General features: G+C 44.9%; 1 protein-coding gene across 4 annotated transcripts in view; it reads left to right on the forward strand.

The window, feature by feature from the left end:
* Positions 1-17306, forward strand: part of AMOT (angiomotin) — a 223220-nt gene that overhangs the window by 183964 nt on the left and 21950 nt on the right. For all 4 annotated transcript variants that reach the window (XM_069612592.1, XM_069612591.1, XM_069612590.1 and 1 more), the window contains 2 exons: positions 5808-5930; positions 8056-8288. In XM_069612592.1, the coding sequence (XP_069468693.1) occupies positions 5808-5930; positions 8056-8288 (356 nt within the window). The remainder of the gene's footprint in view (positions 1-5807; positions 5931-8055; positions 8289-17306) is intronic.

Below are 17306 nucleotides of genomic sequence, written 5' to 3' on the forward strand. Positions count from 1 at the left end.
TTTGGTGTGACCTGAGGGGTTTTCAGATATTTTTGTCAGCTCCTCACAAAGGGGTCTTGATAGTTCCTGGATGGAATGGGAGTCCTTGTCCCCATGAGGGGAGTCTCTTCCTGTGGGTTCTCTCTTTACCCCACCCCTAGAGGGAATGTTGCGTAGCAGGCTTACCTCCCTAGCCTCACAGGGAAGGGCGACCGCCACTCTGGGGAGAAGTGACGAGATCCTGTAAATCATCACACCTGCAAAAAGCAGGTGGCTTCCATAGGAATATATGTGATGTCATCTTCCATGCATGCTCATGGCAAGCGGCAATTGTGATACCTTTTCATAATGGTGTACGAATACAGATCCGCTCGGATTTTCAGTGTTTGAAAAGAAATACACCATCTGGTGAAAAGAAATCGAAATAGCACAGAGAGAACCGTTGGCATATTAGTGCATTCATAAATGGTCCTCCATGCTAATTACGGAGGAGTCCAAAATTAGCCCCATTCTGTTCACATGGATGGGTTTGATTGCAGCAGCCTGCATTCAGTTTATACTGTCTGCTTTATCCATATTTTTGTTCTGTCTGCTGTCACTGATTCAGGACTTTGCTGCTTTATATCCTTCTTTTTTATGCCACTTGCATGCCACGGTCTAATATCGATATTGGGGTCAGTGTGACAATAGGACTCCTTCACTATGAGTGTCTGATGCAGGACGTTGGCAGCAATTGAATTGGCCAGTCGTTTTAATGTACCCACCTCACGAACTCCATAACACTGCCCCATATCTTTGTTGCTGTCTTTATCAAGGCAAACTACTGCAGTAAACTACTGCTATAATGCTCAGTTGCAGAGAGCTTTTATACTCCAGGCCCCTCTACACTCCTAGGAGCGCGCTGTATGTGGGCAAGTGCATCCAGGCCTACAGGTAAGGCTGGATGCACTTACCTGTACCCTGTACACTCCAACCCAATCAGCCACTTTTACTCCCTATAAACTAGGGAGTACAAATACTCCCAACAAAAAACATGAAAAGGAACAATTAGGACCTTGTGTTCCTGCTTTCACCTACAGAGCTCCATGAATATGTTTGGACCAATAGTGCAGAAGGTATCACAGGAACAGACCATTACTACTGCCTGATCTGAAGAAGTAAACATGTATCTTTTAATGTGCATGAATAACTAGGTGCAAAGAAATCATTATTACAAAAACCCTTCATTTTTTCCACGTATTGTAGCAAAATGTTAATAACAAGTCTTACCAGTCTAATGACTGACCTATGCCTCGTTTTAGAAATCTATCTGAAGGTTACCAAGTTACTGCTTTTGACGCTTGATGCAAATTTTACAGTAAATGTATTTAGTTATTTTTTTTTCTTTTTTTTTCTGTAATGCTCAACGGTCCTCTTGCTAAATTTGAACTGCTTAGCAAAATGACTTGGAAGTTCCTCAAAAACAGATGTTGCTTTTGTTTAGTGAGCTTCGATCGCAAGTGACAACCCCTCGCTGCTTTCCAAAGGGAATTCATTTCTCTGCTTTCACTGGAAGCTGAATGAGCAGTTAGGGGCGAAAGAAGTGTTACCATTTGCCAGCTCGCTACTTTTTTTCCCAATTCTGACACAGGCCGGTCAGCGGAACGCTTGAAATTCTCCATGCATCCCAACTTTCTATGTAGCCCTTAATTATTGGGGAACAGAGTGTGCTGACCGGTTCCCCTGCCCGAGAACGCTAACGGGGCATCAAATGGATGACCTCCGACGCGTCGATGGACGGTTTGTTAAGGAAACGTCTTGGTATTATAAGACCTTCCTTCCCTCTGAGATTTATTTCTGGGAATTGGAATGAATTTTGCAGAGAATGTTGCGTGTAATAACACTTTGTGTTTGGGATACATAGAGAATGCACTGCTGTGCAAAGGAAATCGCACAGTAGGAACATGCCGGCCTTTGGAGAACTCTCAATGAATGGGGTCATCTTGAAGTAATGCGTGAGCTCGACTGCAGTAAAAGCCACAGGAATATTTCAGCATCTATTGTATCTTTTTCTTGCCAGGCTTCATGACCTCTTGCTATGCACTTGATGCAGATAGACGCATTCTCCTTGCACTCCTTACTTTTCCGCATACCACCAATTACTTTCTGCTCATGTATCCCGACTTTTATCATTAGCTTGTTTTGCCTGCTCTGGATGTTACTGTTCATGCTACAGTGGGGGGCGGGGGACTGGTGGTTTTGGCTTGTTCAGGCAAGGTTTGTGGTCGCCTTCCACCCTGCAAAAAATATTGTACAAAGTTATCTCCCATTTACACTGTATAAGGGCACTCTGTTGTGATAAATCCTTAAATCTTAGAGTGCAAGGGCAAGCCTCCTGTGCAGTCCAAATTATGGCTAGTGCCTAGCTCAAGATATCCAGACTCCAAATTCATGTATTTTCTATTTATTGTATTTTGGTTATTTGATTGCTTATCTAGGTGTGGCGGTTACAGGCATATATGAGAACAGTAGGGAGCTACATAGGATTTTATTACCGGCGTACCAGCCGGGAAGACTTAACATTAAGAGCTAGTGGGGAACATTTAACGGTGTTGAATGGGGACATGGGGGGCTGTAACAGAGGTGTGGCCCGTAAAGGGTGGTTATCAGGAGGAATACTAGGCTGGCAGAGTTCCGAGGTGCATCTTTTGTGGTGCAAAGTACACCTGGTTGAGGAGTGGTCTTGATGTCTTTTTCTGAATATCCTGCGGGTAAGCCTGATGTTGATGGCTGAGGTTCCACCATCTGAAGGCATAGACCAAGAATGCTTGATTCCGGGTTTTTGCTTTTTTTTTTGGATTTCTGCTGCAAAGAAAACTCAAGACCAAGTATCCCTCATGTAGATGAGAAATGAAGCCCTTCCTATCAGACACCCTGGGAAAGGTGGATCAGTTTACATGCTGCTGTCGCCGGATCACTGTTGTACTGTCCTACCACTACAAACGTTGATTCTGGGCAAGTCCAAACTTTCACCAGCGCCAGATGACCTCTTGCTTGCTTTGACCTTCTTGAGTGGCTCACGGGCTTCCTACAGTGTCTGGGAACTCTTGTCCCTGCAGCACCAGTAGAATTCCAAGCACCAAAAGCAGTAGCTCACCGGCAAATGGGCTTTCGGATCACCGGAAATCGTAGGAACTCATCAAAACATCTTCTGGCCACCATGTTCTCATGGGCTAACTGGCCTATATTTACGTTGAACAATCCGCTGGACGTTTTATTGCCCCTTGGGAATAGCAGTTGGATTTGACTGGAAAACCGGTCCGGAGACTTGTTTCGATCTAACAGGCTGGACCCTTTGGGATACAATTTGTTTATGGTCACACGCTTGTGATCCTGAAAATAAAAGGAACTTCTTTTTCACCCCAAAAGAGACTTGAAAATGCTATATGTACCTCTGAAAAGGTCTTTCATTTCTGCAACCTTAGTTAATGTACATAATGTACTTTAAGCTTGTGCGGGCTTGCCTTCATTTTATTGCTTGTAGCGTGAACCTAGCACAAGGGCAGCAGAGAGCTTTACAAATGGATTGTGCCAGAATTGGATTTGGCATTTTGTACAGTAGCACAGTACTGTTGGTAGAGGGAGCAAGTGATTGTTATCCCTCTGGCAGGTATTGTTGTTTTGCAGAACTGGAAGATGGTAGGGGCATTTTGAGCCTCTCCCGGGATTGAGCTCCAGATGGTGTGGGCATGGCGGAAGAAGGACTGCTCGCAAGACTTCTCTTTGCGGGCTATCTTTGACTCCAAGCTTTTGATAGTTTTGCTACGTGAGGTACGAGATCCTCCAGAGGTGTGGCGTTTAGCCACCAAGTATGTTGGTGTTCCGTTTTGAGACTGCTTTATGGGTGATGCATGTAGCTTTGAATATGATCCTGGTGGGCAGGGGGAGCCAGTGAAGCGTTTGCAGTGTTGGATGCATAGGCTTGGGAGGATAGCTCAGGGGCAACGTGCTCTTCTTCGAAGCAAGACGACACGGAGTAACACTGGTTCGATCCCCGGGTCCGCGCTTAGAAACCTCAGGGTATTAAGCGCGTTATAAATAACCAATCATATGATTTACAGCCTGTTAAGTTTCTGTTGCCTAGCGTCACCCTGAAAGGTTAAGCCTTAACTGTTTGACCATACCTGCATTTCTGTGTTGCAAAACGTACTGCAAGCTTGTCGGAAACAAGTGCAATTAACCTTTGGAGCTTATATGCAATGGATTACAAAAATGGCACACCTCTATTTAGAAGGGCAGCGTGCTGCACCATTTTTGAGTTCTAGGTTGCTCAAGCTCAACGGAGAAGGACTAAAGCGCTCAGTTGGTTCTCTCTTCTATTTGTCATCTATTTTAGTGATGGTGGTCAGGTAAGTCTACATGGTTTCGGTTTCATGTTTTCTGCATCTTCTATTGCAGGGATCTGCAATTGCATCTCTCCAGATGTTTTGGTCTAGTTGTATTCTGAAGCATCTAGAGATCAAAGGTTGCAGACCCATGTTCTAGTGCAATGATATTGGAGATTGAGATGCCAGACGGTTGCCAAAGTCAACGCACCTCTGTGGCTTTCCAGTGACATGTTGATTGATTGGGGGTGTGTGCGATTTCAAAACCACTCAGTTGAGGTGGCTTCAATGCGGTTGCCTTATCCATTCTGGATCCAGGGGTTGGAGCAAGGGGTTTAAAGCAAAATCATGAACGTAGATTTACTGTTGATCAGGCTATTTGGAAGGACATCACACAATTGAATACAATAATCTTCTTGCACTCATAATGAGGCCCTTTGTTCTCTGTAACCCTGCAATGATTACCCGAGGCCTGCTTAATAGGACTGCCACAGTCCACAGTTTTGCCAGTCTGGAGAGAATGTGTCATGGTGGTCTGTTGCTTGCACCGTGGCAGTCCACAGTTTTGCCAGTCTGGAGAGAATGTGTCATGGTGGTCTGTTGCTTGCACCTTGCCCTTCGAGACTGTCTCCTTCTTAAACCCTGACATGAACTTAATCGACCCAAAAACACTCCTGAGAAGAAAAGACAGTAAACCTTTCCATACAAAGTGAGTAGTGGAAAACCTTCTGTGGTTGACATTTAATCAGAAACTGTGTGGTAGCAGGTTCGATTGATCAAGTGCCTGAAGACAAACCCTAATGAATTAGCCTATGGAAAAGGCTGTTTATAAGGGAGCTGGGATTTACTTTCCACGGAACACTGTTCACATTCTAAAGCTGATGAATTTACATCACAGATCTTTCCTGGTATCCAAGTCTTCCAAATGAGCTGGCGGAAAGTAAGCAAGCCAGGGCGGAAGAGATAGGTAGGCATTAGCCACCTAAGACATTCACCAGTATAAATAATGCAACAATATTGACTGCAGGCCCAGTCAACGGCGCTAGGAATTAGGTCTTGACCTCACATCGAATAGCATTAGTGACTGTTTTTCAGGTTCATTAGGCTGTATGAATGTTAATATTCTGGCGTTGGTACCCTCTATTCCCCTCCTCATCTCTTTCCCTCCCAAATAACGTTTCTGTTTTGCAGATGTTACAACTGAGTCCCTGGACTGATAGTTATAGAATGCATTCCAAGCAGCAGTATTGGACGTTCTGTTTTCAGCATGCCAATGAATGTGCCACGTTTGAAGCTATCTGTTCTGCACATCTCTTCTGCAATAACACCTTCCTGCATGTTGCCCCCCCCTCCCCACCCCATCACTGTTATATAATTGTATTCAGGATGGACTGTGTGTTGTGTGTGTTCATCCAATGGGTAAGTCGTCTTTGTACCCACACCTTTTTTTTTGTTTATCACTAGGGATACCACAGTGATCAGTCATTCACCCAACAATAGTTATGACACGTCTCTGGAGTCCCGCATTCAGAAAGAAGAGGAGGAGATTTTGTCGGCCAATAGGAAATGTGTGGACATGGAGGGCAGGTAATGGAACCGATCAGTTTTCAAATCAGTGGTCATTGCTGTGGCTGCTTCTTTACCGCAATAGTAAGAGAGCACTGGTATAAAACACAAGGTGATGGATTAAAAAGTCCACATTAAGGACCAGCAGATTGCATAACAAGGCCTGTTTCACCACCACCAAGGACCTGACAATTCACTGTGCAGCCCCCTACCTGAGCACTAATTATAATAGGTTATTTAATATGATAGGTTATTCATAACGCGCTTAATACCCCGAATTTTCTAAGCGTGGACCCGGGGATCGAACCCGTGTTGCTCCGTGTCACCTTGCTTCTAAGACGAGCATGCTACCCCGGAGCTATCCTCCAGAGATTCTAGTGAACAAACCACTATGCAATTAAAGGTTGCACATCACCCTATGTTTGTTGTGCCGCATACACTCACAAAACCTATTTGACCAGTACACGAACATAGAAGCTGTGCATGTGGCAGGGCAAGCTCTTGCAGTGTGGGTATATGGCCAGAGGCAATGGATATGGGCGTTAACCCATATGCATATGTTTTGTCTTAGTCGGCCCCACCAGCCCATTGTGAACTTGTATGGAATTCCACAGTGCAGGGGTGCACGATGACCTGGCAGTGAAAAGGTTACTTGTATGAAGAATTCCACCGTTGGGAATTTATTTATTTACTCATTACAATTCTGTAAATACGGTTATCTATGTCGGATATCCCAGTCTGCGCAGCTGGCATGACTGTATCTAAAGAATATATACCGTATGGATAGTAACAAGTTGAAATCAACCATATAAAATTCAGTATTGTGTTTATCATTAATAGTACAGTTGTAAGATTAATACAATAATAAGATAGTGACAAAGTGAAAGTATATCACAGGAGGCAGTATATTAGATCTGACCATAAATGAACATGGGACGAATAGAATGTCAATACAATGTGAGCAAACCTGGTCTTGGCAATTGTTCAGAGAAGACCAAGGTAATTTTGACAAAATAACGTAATTTTTTAAAAATGGAAAAGCGAGAGAGAAGTAGATAAATAGTGATGCGATAAGTACATAAAAGGACAATTGTCACTCTTTCAATTTATCACAGCTGTACAAGTAAATGTATTGCTTTCTATTTTCATCTACGATTCATTTTATTACTTCAGTGTCATCTAGAATTCATGTTATTAGTTCAGTGTGCCACCAATGTGTCCAAACTTTCTTTCTTACAAGGTCTAGAGTTATTTTTTCTAGACTAGGGTCTGCCAACGTGTTATTAGCATCAAGCTGATGTCGTGGGATCGCCAGTGGTCTTCCTCGTCCTGGTAGTGAAAAGGTTACTTAACATTCCACACCCTGTTACATCACTTAAATGAATAGTCTACAGAGGCAGACATTTCTAAAAATCCCACTAGGTGAGTAATGCTTCTATATAGAGGCCATGTGGCAAAAAAGACAATTTTTAAGGGCATGTATTTACGTCCCTGGAGGGACTCAAATAGCTTGTGAGGGCAGGAGGGTCTCTGACCCTCATGCCCCTCGGATGTACTTCTGTTATCAAAATGTCTGTAGTCGTCTGAGCTTCATTAAAGACTTGTTTCCTTGTTCATGAAGCCATTTGTAGTTGTGAAAATGGGGTAAATGTAGGCGTGCTGTCCCAAAGCATCCAATGGCTATTTGGAATCTGTGAACAGACCAATCATATGCTACCCGGTCTACACTACCTGATCCACTGACCTTATATAGTTATCACTTCTGAATAACAAAACCACAAAATCATTAACTGGAGAATAGCACTGAGGCCCTTGTTTTAAATGGACCTGTCTATTTAGTCCTAAAAGCTGCAACTAAAATGCTTGACACAGGCATAAATACATGGTTCATGATGTATAGGTCCCAAAATGCATAATAAATGCGCTTGGGACCTTCATATAAGGTATTCAGATTGGTTTCAACATTGGTTTAAAATTGATAGCTTGAGCATTCTTATCACATTTATTCTTCTGTATTAGTGCATTTAACTTTATAAAATACAATGCAAATATGTGTTTTAAATAGCATTTTTAATATTGGGGGACAAAAAGAAAATAAATTCCTACATTGAACAATTGGAGCCTTCTTTCTCTTCTCTCCCCCCAGGATAAAGAACCTGCATGCTCAGATCATAGAAAAGGACGCCATGATTAAGGTTCTTCAGCAACGGTCACGCAAGGACACGAGCAAGACAGAGCAACCCTCCTCGATGAGGCCCTCCAAGTCACTCATGTCCATTTCTAATGCTGGATCGGGCCTGCTGTCCCACTCCTCCACGCTCAGCAGTACGCCCATCATGGAGGACAAACGGGAAGACAAGAGTTGGAAAGGAAGCTTAGGTATTTAACACAGTGGATCAGAGTACATAGCAAGTGTGTGCGTGTGTGTCCGTCCCTCCCTCTTCTGAAATGCTTGTGACAGTTAAGGATTCTTCCATAAAGGATGGAATATTCTAGTTGGCATTGTCAATCTTGCCCGATGCTTACCACTTTTACCTGGGTTAATGTCTCTCCTTACTTTCTTATTTAGTCAACTTGTGATAATTATATTGCTGTGTAAATAGCATAGCCATCTTTGACTTTGCAATGTGTCTGCTTCTGCCACTGGTGTAGTCATTGTTGCATGGACCTTAGCAGTAAACTGCTATATTGATCTCCGATCTCTGACAAGTGTGCCTTCAAAGAATTCATTCACATGAAATAGATTATCATCATTTAGCAAATCAAACTTTGGAATTCAATTTCAAGGTGGAACCTGCAGCTCTTGCCCTTCACCAGTCCCTCATATTCTGGATCCAACTTTGTGTGTTGGGGGAGTGGAGTGATAAGTGAGTGATTACTGCTCTCACCTGATCGGTCCAATAAAATGCTATCTATATAAGTATCGATGTCTCTGCATTGCAAACTGAGATGTTGCACAGCCACCTCTACCCTCAGACCCAACTAAAATTCTGTGCAGGGATTGACAGCCCAAGGACCAGAATGGAATGATTGATATTGCAGCCTTTGTATCTTCACATCCAATCTTGTTGTCTGGATCAGTGTTGGAAGGAAGGCATGGCATCAAAGTAAGACGGACACAAGTGATCACAGTTCAAGGGTGTTTATTAAATTGTAAAATGGGTGAGATAACCGCCTAAGCTAAACCGAAGAGGGGAGCAAGCTACGACCATCAAATAATAATACATTCCTAGTTGTAGTCTAATCAAACAAAAAGGTCCTATACTAAAAAGAATATATTGTCAATCCTTCCCGCTATGCTACAAAAGAGTGTGGAATAATGTTCACAAGAAAAGAAACAAGTGATCACAAAATGATAAGTCAGGATGTTATTGCCGGGGGGGTCTCCCTTCCCCACCTGTTTATCACGGGACAAGGCGGGGCTCTCGAGCACAGCACACTCCTGGGCTTTTCCAGCACAAGGTTACAGTACCTTTTCCTCAATATCTTCTGTGTCCAAGTCTCTTTCATGCAAGGTCTCTTGCTTTTGAGGGCCTGATATGCAAAACAACAAAACAAACGTTCCTTCTGGTAATCTTCACGTTGGGTGAGTACCCTTCATCCTTGGATCCCCCTCAGTCGTGCTTCGATCCTTCTCTCAATCGTCAGTCTCCCTCAGTCTGGTTCAGACCAACCACTCACTGTGGACATCCCTCAGTCGGGTTCACACTCGTCATCACAGTGTTCACGGGTGTTTTAACACCATGCAAGATTCACTTCCCTTGGCTTTCTCCTGGCATCCCTCCACCGGGTTCACCTTGCCATCTTTAATACAGTTCACAAGAAAGCTATTCTAGACCCCTTAGGTCTCAGCTCCCAGTCAGTCTTTCTCTTAAACCCCAAGTCAGGCTTCACATAGTTCTATCATTACTATGAATTCACAGGCATCCCTCAGTCGGGTTCACATTTTCCCCAGTAACACAATTCACTTTGCTTACCTTTTCTCTTCTGCTATAATAGTCTTGCTGTCCTTTGAAACAATGACACAATGTCCTTCATCTGGGCTCAGACCTCCATAATACTTTGCCAACTTTAAACTGAGACTTCCGAAGGGTGATCACGTCTCACTGAGTCACTCTTTGGCCTACAGCAAGTGCAGGCTTGACATCACAGTTCTCACACCGGTCCCCACAGCCGGGTGCAAACGCCAGTTCCACAATAACAACAAAGCTTCTACCATGTGTTAAGGACATTCAATTGTACAAGGGATTTGACTAGACCCTTGTATGACCAGCTTTATACCGGCCGTCCCTATGGACTGTTGGTACTGGTAGTTTCTGTATTCACAATGTTCAACAGTCTCTTTGATCAGGAGAAGGCTGCCAGTCAGAGACCTTCCACGTGGCCCCGGACCACTCTATCTCTGGTACCAACTTTATTCACAAAAGACCTCTTGTCTACTTATCTTCTTAATGTAGCTGCAATCTTTAGCCCTACAGTCTGGTCGACTATCAGGTTCTTCCGACTCAAGGGTTGTGCAGAACTCGTTGGGGGTTATTTTGCCACTGGAGTCCAGGTCGGTACCATAATGACAACCTTATCTCCCCGCCCTGGCTATCAGTGCGGGAGGGTGCCATGTACCGCTGACATCCGTCGCACCAGCTGCGCTTTCCGGTCTTATGTATCTTTCATCGGAGGCTTTGCGGGTCTGGGTTGAAAAGGGCAACTCCCTCATTGACGTCATTTCAGATCTCGCTGCTGTTCTCCTCCATTTGAACGGCTGTCCCGGAATGGCTGCTTCCTCGTTCGTTCGTTCGTTCGTTCGTTCGGTCTTGCTCGAAGTGTGCTCCCGTGCTCCGCCTTTTATACCTATGGGAAAAGGATAGGGTAGTCAGGTGTGTGTAGTTGTCGGTAATTGCTGAACTCTGCCTGACCCGTGTGTTGGGAAATTTCAGGTAAATGGCTTGGGTATTAGTCAGTTGTTGTTTACGCTGTGAGAAAGTGTTTGTGTTGGAAAGGGGCGGGGGTAAAGTGTCTAAGTATCCTGCTGGGCAGGATGGGGAAAAGGTGTCATGAGGAAGGGAATATTGCGTCTCACCCATCAGTGTCTCACTTCCACTCTCTGAGGACCCCTCATCCAGGTGATCCGCCCTCACTGGTCCATCCCCAGGAACTGGATCCAATAACGATTGCTGTGTCCTGGTCACCCGGCTGACAGATCCCCGGGGACTAGTGAGTGAGACATCTTCAGGTTTCTCAGTGTATAATGTTGCAAATATTTTAATGTTATAGTGTATTGTGAGAAATTAAATGAGTGCCAAGCCCAGTGTGCATGATGATGTACATAGTTTAGAGACCCAAGCCACTCCACACTGATGCCCAATGAGACCGAAACATGTCTTGGGAGTGTTTATGGTCTCTTGCAGAAGGGATATGACCAAGCAGTTCGGGCTGGACTGCTCCTTTGCGGGTGGCACCAACCCTAATTTCCATATGGTATTTCCCCTTTTGTAATTGCTTGTCAGGTGAAGATTGATGGTTTGGAGGGTTGGCCAAAGCAATGCCAGAGGTTAAGATGTATTCCCAACCTTTCAGCCATCGCCTCTTTTGTACTTAGCTATTCAAGTATACAACCCTTTTATCATAGGCATAGTTGTCAAATACGAAGGTCATTTTTGCACCCCAAAACACTATGCTTGAACCCTTGCTGATGCTTTTTGTACCCTTCTTCCTTTCTGAATGGATATTTCTCAAGAGTACAATAGGAGTTGTACCAGACTGTCCATCTCGGAATTTCGGTCTGGTTGTATGTCAGAATTGCAAATTGCACATTTCCGCGACTCCCAGGCAAATTAACAAAATGATAGACTTTCAAATTTTTGTTGACTTCATTTTCTTAAAGGGGATTACGTCCGTACAACTCACTTTGCCCCTACCATTATCCCTAGCCACCTCCTTTTCCTTCTCCATTTTCAAAACCATTTTAATAATTTTATTTCCATTTCTTCTCCCTTTTACTTAACTTTCCGTATAGCAATATATATGCATGGTCGGTATGGAAAGCCATCAGAATGAGCTCGGGAAATTTGCATTCACAATTTGTTGTGTTTTTCTGATTGCCAGCTGATAACCTTACACCAGAAAAGAATTGACATAATTGGTGTCACCAACGATCTTTGTCTGGATGCCAGCAAGACGGAGATCCTCCTCATCAGCACACCTTCACCCTCCTTTCCCCCTCATTCTCTGGCCAGCCTCCCTTTGCACTCCTCCTACCCCCACCTGTGAGGATAAGAACCTCAGGGTCATCTTTAACTCCACACTTTCCTTCTCCGCCCACATCTCTGATGTCTCTAAAAAGTCAAACTTCTACTGCACCTCCTCGGAGGTACTCTGCCTTTCCTCTCCTTCCCCCAGAAGCTCACTGTCTCCCAAGCTCTGGTTCTCTCTAGGTTGGATTATTGTAACAGCCTCTTTCTAAAGCTATCTACCTCTACTCTCCACCCTCTGCAACTAATCCAGAACAGGACTGCAAGACTTGTCCTTGGCCTCAAGCCCTCGGATCGTATCTCTCCGGCTCTGAAATCCCTCCATTGGCTCCCAGTGGATGCAAGGATTACATTCAAAACCCTCTGCATTGTCCACAAGGCTTTCTGGGGCCTGGGTCCAAAATACCTTCAGCTATCCCTCTGCAAATACCTCCCTTCTCAAGCTCTTCGCTCCTCTACCTGTAACTCCCTCAGGGTCAGTCGTTTTTCAAAGAAACGAGCTGGGGGTAGATCTGTCTTCGGCTGGGGCCTCCCTCTGGAACAGCCTCCCTGCCACTCTGAAATTTGAGGAGAACCATCTCCAGTTCCGGAAGCACCTCAAGACCTTCCTCTTTGCTTCTGCTCCCGCCCCCCTATCCCCTGCTGATCTTTTCTCTCTCTCGGCACTGTGCACCTGGCCTACCCTCTGTCTTCCGGGCCCAGGTACCTGCTCACTCTGCCACCTTCCCGCACTGCCTCCGGGCCACCCCCTGCACTGGGGTCTGTATCTGTACCCATACACCCCCTACCTGATTTCTTCCTGCACTTATTAGACATATCCTGTCTGCTGCCTAAACCCAGCACTTGCCCTCGCTGGCTGCACTACCATGATTTGTTGTCTTTATTATTAAACGATTTTCTCCTTTGCTCCGCACTTTCCATTCCCCCTCCTCCCATGCACTTCCCTCTCTCCCTTCTCCCATGCACTTGCGCATTCTCAATGTCACTCGTTGTTTTGTTCTCCCCTGTTCCCCTCCCTTGTTTGATCGCGCTCTGAAACGCTTGTGTGAGAGCGCAATATAAATAAAATATCAATATCAATTGTAGGTTTAATGTGCTTTACTTAGATAAGTGTAACCTTATTGTGACTACAAAGTAAACAAAGTGATAATTCAAAATAAACCTTGCTATATTTTAAAGCTGTCCAGTTTGCAATGTTAAAATTAAATGATGAACTTTTCAAATAGCTGCTTTTGCAAAAAGACCCAAAGTACCTGTTTTTGCCCCTGCTCACACAACTGTCGGAAAAGGCTAGGTGGCTCTAGCAAACGTGCAACTGATTGCACGACTCTCACCCTTAAAGAAATGGACAAAGAAAGAGCGAAACCTAGAGAGAGCAAAGAGAGGGATTCTGAGAACATGCAAGATCTGTGGTACATCTTGTTTGGTTTGTTTTATGTCTATAGTACAGCTAGAAAACCATGCCATGCCCCTGGTATGTTAGCCCTTTGATTGCCCACTGAGCCTGACGTACAAAGATGCGCATAGGATTTGCTGCATCTAAGCCCTAAAGACTGTGAACCTCCTTACAGTGTCAATTGACAGGAACAGTCCCTGTGATTTAACCAGCTGACCTTTCTCCCCTTTCCTCTAATGCCTGCTGGGCCAGGGCATGGCATTTGGATGTGGGCAGTACCTGTAGTTATGCCCTGAGCCCATTGAACCTAACTGTAGTTCCCGCAGCACTGACCAGAGTGGTATGATAACATACCACAAAGCTAGAGAAGATGGACTTTTTTTTTTTCTACCAGTATTCAAAAGGGCATCATTGAACTAATACATGTTATCCATTCTATACGTTTTATTTAACAGGTGAAGGAAATATGCTTTCAACTAGTTGCAATCCAGACTAATTGCAGCACACAACCCCGCGGTATGACCTACATAATTCCTTATTTAAGATTGGTGTCCCTTCCTTTCCTTGATCAGTGGAGATGGAGCAAGAACAGGGATGTTTTAAGATAATAAACATTGTCAAAATGTAATAAGCAAGGCTACACATTCAGAATTTCTATTCTAGAAAGAACTGAGGTCCAGCTGAGCTGTGTCCACCAAAGTCACCCAGTTTCAGGAAGTTTGTGCCCCTTTGTGCTTTTTGTAGTCTTGGTGGAGCCTCCCTTCTTGACCCTGGTGGCGTTTCAGTGTTTTGACTGGAGTCGCCTTTTGGGGATGGTGAGATGGCCTCCGGCAGTCGTGAAACCCGTTGATTCGTCATGGATCGGAAATGGGCAGGCATGTAGTTTTCCTGCCTTCGGTGGCATCCTGAGCTTATTAGCTGTCTCACTTGGGACAACATGAGTACCCCACTTACCCCAACCTAGGTCATTCTCGCTTGGATTTTCTATCCCCTGACCTGGATATGAACACTAAGGTCTTGGGCTAGTGGTGATAACCTTCTCGCTGCCACCCTTGTCTGAACCCCATCCTGTCTTTCTAATACTGCCGGTCCTGGACATATAGTGCTACTGACTTGCTATAGAAAGCAAGGCAGAGGAGCTCTACCACCTATCTGTCCCTGTGGCCCCTGCCATCTTCCCCCCCATGTCCTCAATATGCCCCATCCCCTAACCTGCAGTCACTCCTGATTCTCAACCTCCTCCTGCTTCTCTCACTCTATACCCTGGAACACTGTCCTCTTCCCCCCACAAAGCTAGTGTTGTGAAGAGGATCACGCCATTCAGCAATCATTGTTCGGATTGAATGCCTGCTTTATTTCTAAGTTTCCTTACTCCTGAGTGGCCCTGTGCCTTTGTGCCTAACTCCTCCCTGCCCCAGAGATTATTTAACAGCCGTCTGGTGTGGGGTGTTACATCAATTGCCCTAAAGGACACACATTTCCAACCAAATTACACCAAAACTCTCATATGTGTAGCCATGGCAGAGCAGTCCGGCTTCACTCAAGTGAGGAAAAATGGGCTGATGTATGGGTACATTTAGTCCTAAATATGCACTCAGAGAAAACACCACACAGGCATACTGCAAAATATATACTCTATCTTATAGTGGTACACATAAAAATAGACTCCTATTGTTCAATATGCAGTTTAGTCGTAGCTCATTAAAGCCCAATATGTATAAAAATAGTAAGGGGCCTAGGCAGACCCTTCCCAGCTGATCTGTAACTGGTGTTAAACTCACATTGCTAGGGGTGGGGAGAAAAGGGGATCCCTAGACACCAGCAACACTCATTACCGAGTCATATTCAGAAACCACAATGTACAATATATGAACGGTCTAAGTATTCTCCAGAACCTCTAGGATACAGTTGAAACCGGTTTAAGATGGGTACACCATATACTAACCATGTTAACGGCTAGGCCAACAATACCACACCTATATGGCATCATTACACTTGTAGAACTGGATAAATAAAGTTGTACCACGTATATACCTTATCCTTATACATACATGTTACAGGAGTGCTGTGATTTAATGTATTTCATTCTACAGTGCACCAGGAGTAATTGCTAACGTTTTAGTAGTCTTTGATTGTATAATTTGAAGGACTGAATCGGGATACATGGAAAATGTCAAAGTCCTGGTAAGTACCTTTTCAATAGGAGGAATCCAACAGGCAGAGGATAAAGTCAGGTAAGTACTTGTTCTCCCCTGCAGGTGCAGACAAAGGAGTAGCCACCCCCAGGAGATGCCTGGACAGCTCCTGTAGAGCTCCAGTCCATGGTTTGAGACCTAGCAGAACAGAACATTAAGGAAGCAGAGCAGGATTAGGCACAATGCATCTCAACGAGGAACCGCGATAGTGAGGGCATGCAGAAACCCACTACTCAAGGACCCATGGGACACTGAAGAGTTTTATGTAGAATAACGAGGGACTCCAGGACCAGGGGGCATGTGCTCTCTGTGCCATGCTCTTCGGGTTCGTTTTGGAAGAGGCGAGAGAACCCAGTAAGTATAGGGCTTCTACCACAGGACTGTAGATCAGATTCAGTACTCTGGGCTTTGATTCCCCAGACCAGCGATCGCCCAGGCAAAGAAAAGGATGAATAATCGATGCACACATAATGAGTGACCAGAAGTCGAAGCAATGACTAGTAAGGCAGCGGGAGGACCTAGGAACCTGATCAAGGAGATCCATGCATCTGAGGTAAAACAGGGCAGCCAGCCAATGAAGATCAGTCCCAGCACAGGCACAGTGGTTTGGGGCAGTTAGAGGGTCAAGGTGAACAAGGGCCAAGCTGGAGCAGAGTGATGGTGACCAACCACTCTTCTGGTAGGTGAAGGCACCTCACCTCAATGCGCTTGCTCCATATGAGGTTTGGTGGACAACAACACTGCAGCACCCCACAAAAGGTCCCGGTAAAGGACGGCCGGTCCAGCCTGCAAGAAGGACCTGAAAGATGACTAGCAACAGCCTAAGAATGACGTCCAGTTGCCAAAGAAAAGAAACCAGGGTAAGGAGAAAGGACCCGGGGCCCAGCCAGGATGGCCCCACCTGGTGCTGGAAAACAAGCAGGCCAGGTAAGAATCACATAAATCTAGGAATGCACAGTGTCTCCCCTTGATATGCGCATTCACTAATGGGGTGGCCTAAGCCAGCCTCCTATCGGAAACCATGTAGACACACACGGTTTGGCCTCCAGCCAATTCAGCTGGCCTGAAAAAATGTCAAACACTGCTCCACTTTCACTGGATGTGTACTGGGCTGCCTGGACGAGGAAACATGCCTATACCAGTCAGAAACAAAATGGCTAGGAGAGCTTGCAAAAAGTATGTTAGTAACCAAATGGCTACTTTCCCAGGTATATTGGGCTACTAATGCCATAAAACTAGCTGCACCCTTGGTAAAGCTAAACCTAAATTACAGCTGAGACAGTTCTCAAGTGTAGGGTGATATTCACCCTGCGGCTGTAATGGGGTTTTTGAAAAACATCCCCGGCGAAGGTAGAGCAGCAGATTAAAGTTGTGTAGTGGCAGATGGCCATCAGTAGCGGTCTCTGACCACAAAAAGTATGGTCATAAGTGCTAAGAATGCAGGAAAAAGCTAAATGTTTAGAAGTCCCATAAAATGAATTTCTTCTCACTCTCCATGTGTGTGGGCCCTCTCCCCTAGTGTTCTCTAGGTGAGGGTAGTTGTAAATTAGTTTGGCCC

This window comes from Ambystoma mexicanum, chromosome 5p (genome assembly GCF_040938575.1).
Source record: "Ambystoma mexicanum isolate Mex_15411 chromosome 5p, UKY_AmexF1_1, whole genome shotgun sequence".
Classification (NCBI taxonomy): Eukaryota; Metazoa; Chordata; class Amphibia; order Caudata; family Ambystomatidae; genus Ambystoma; species Ambystoma mexicanum.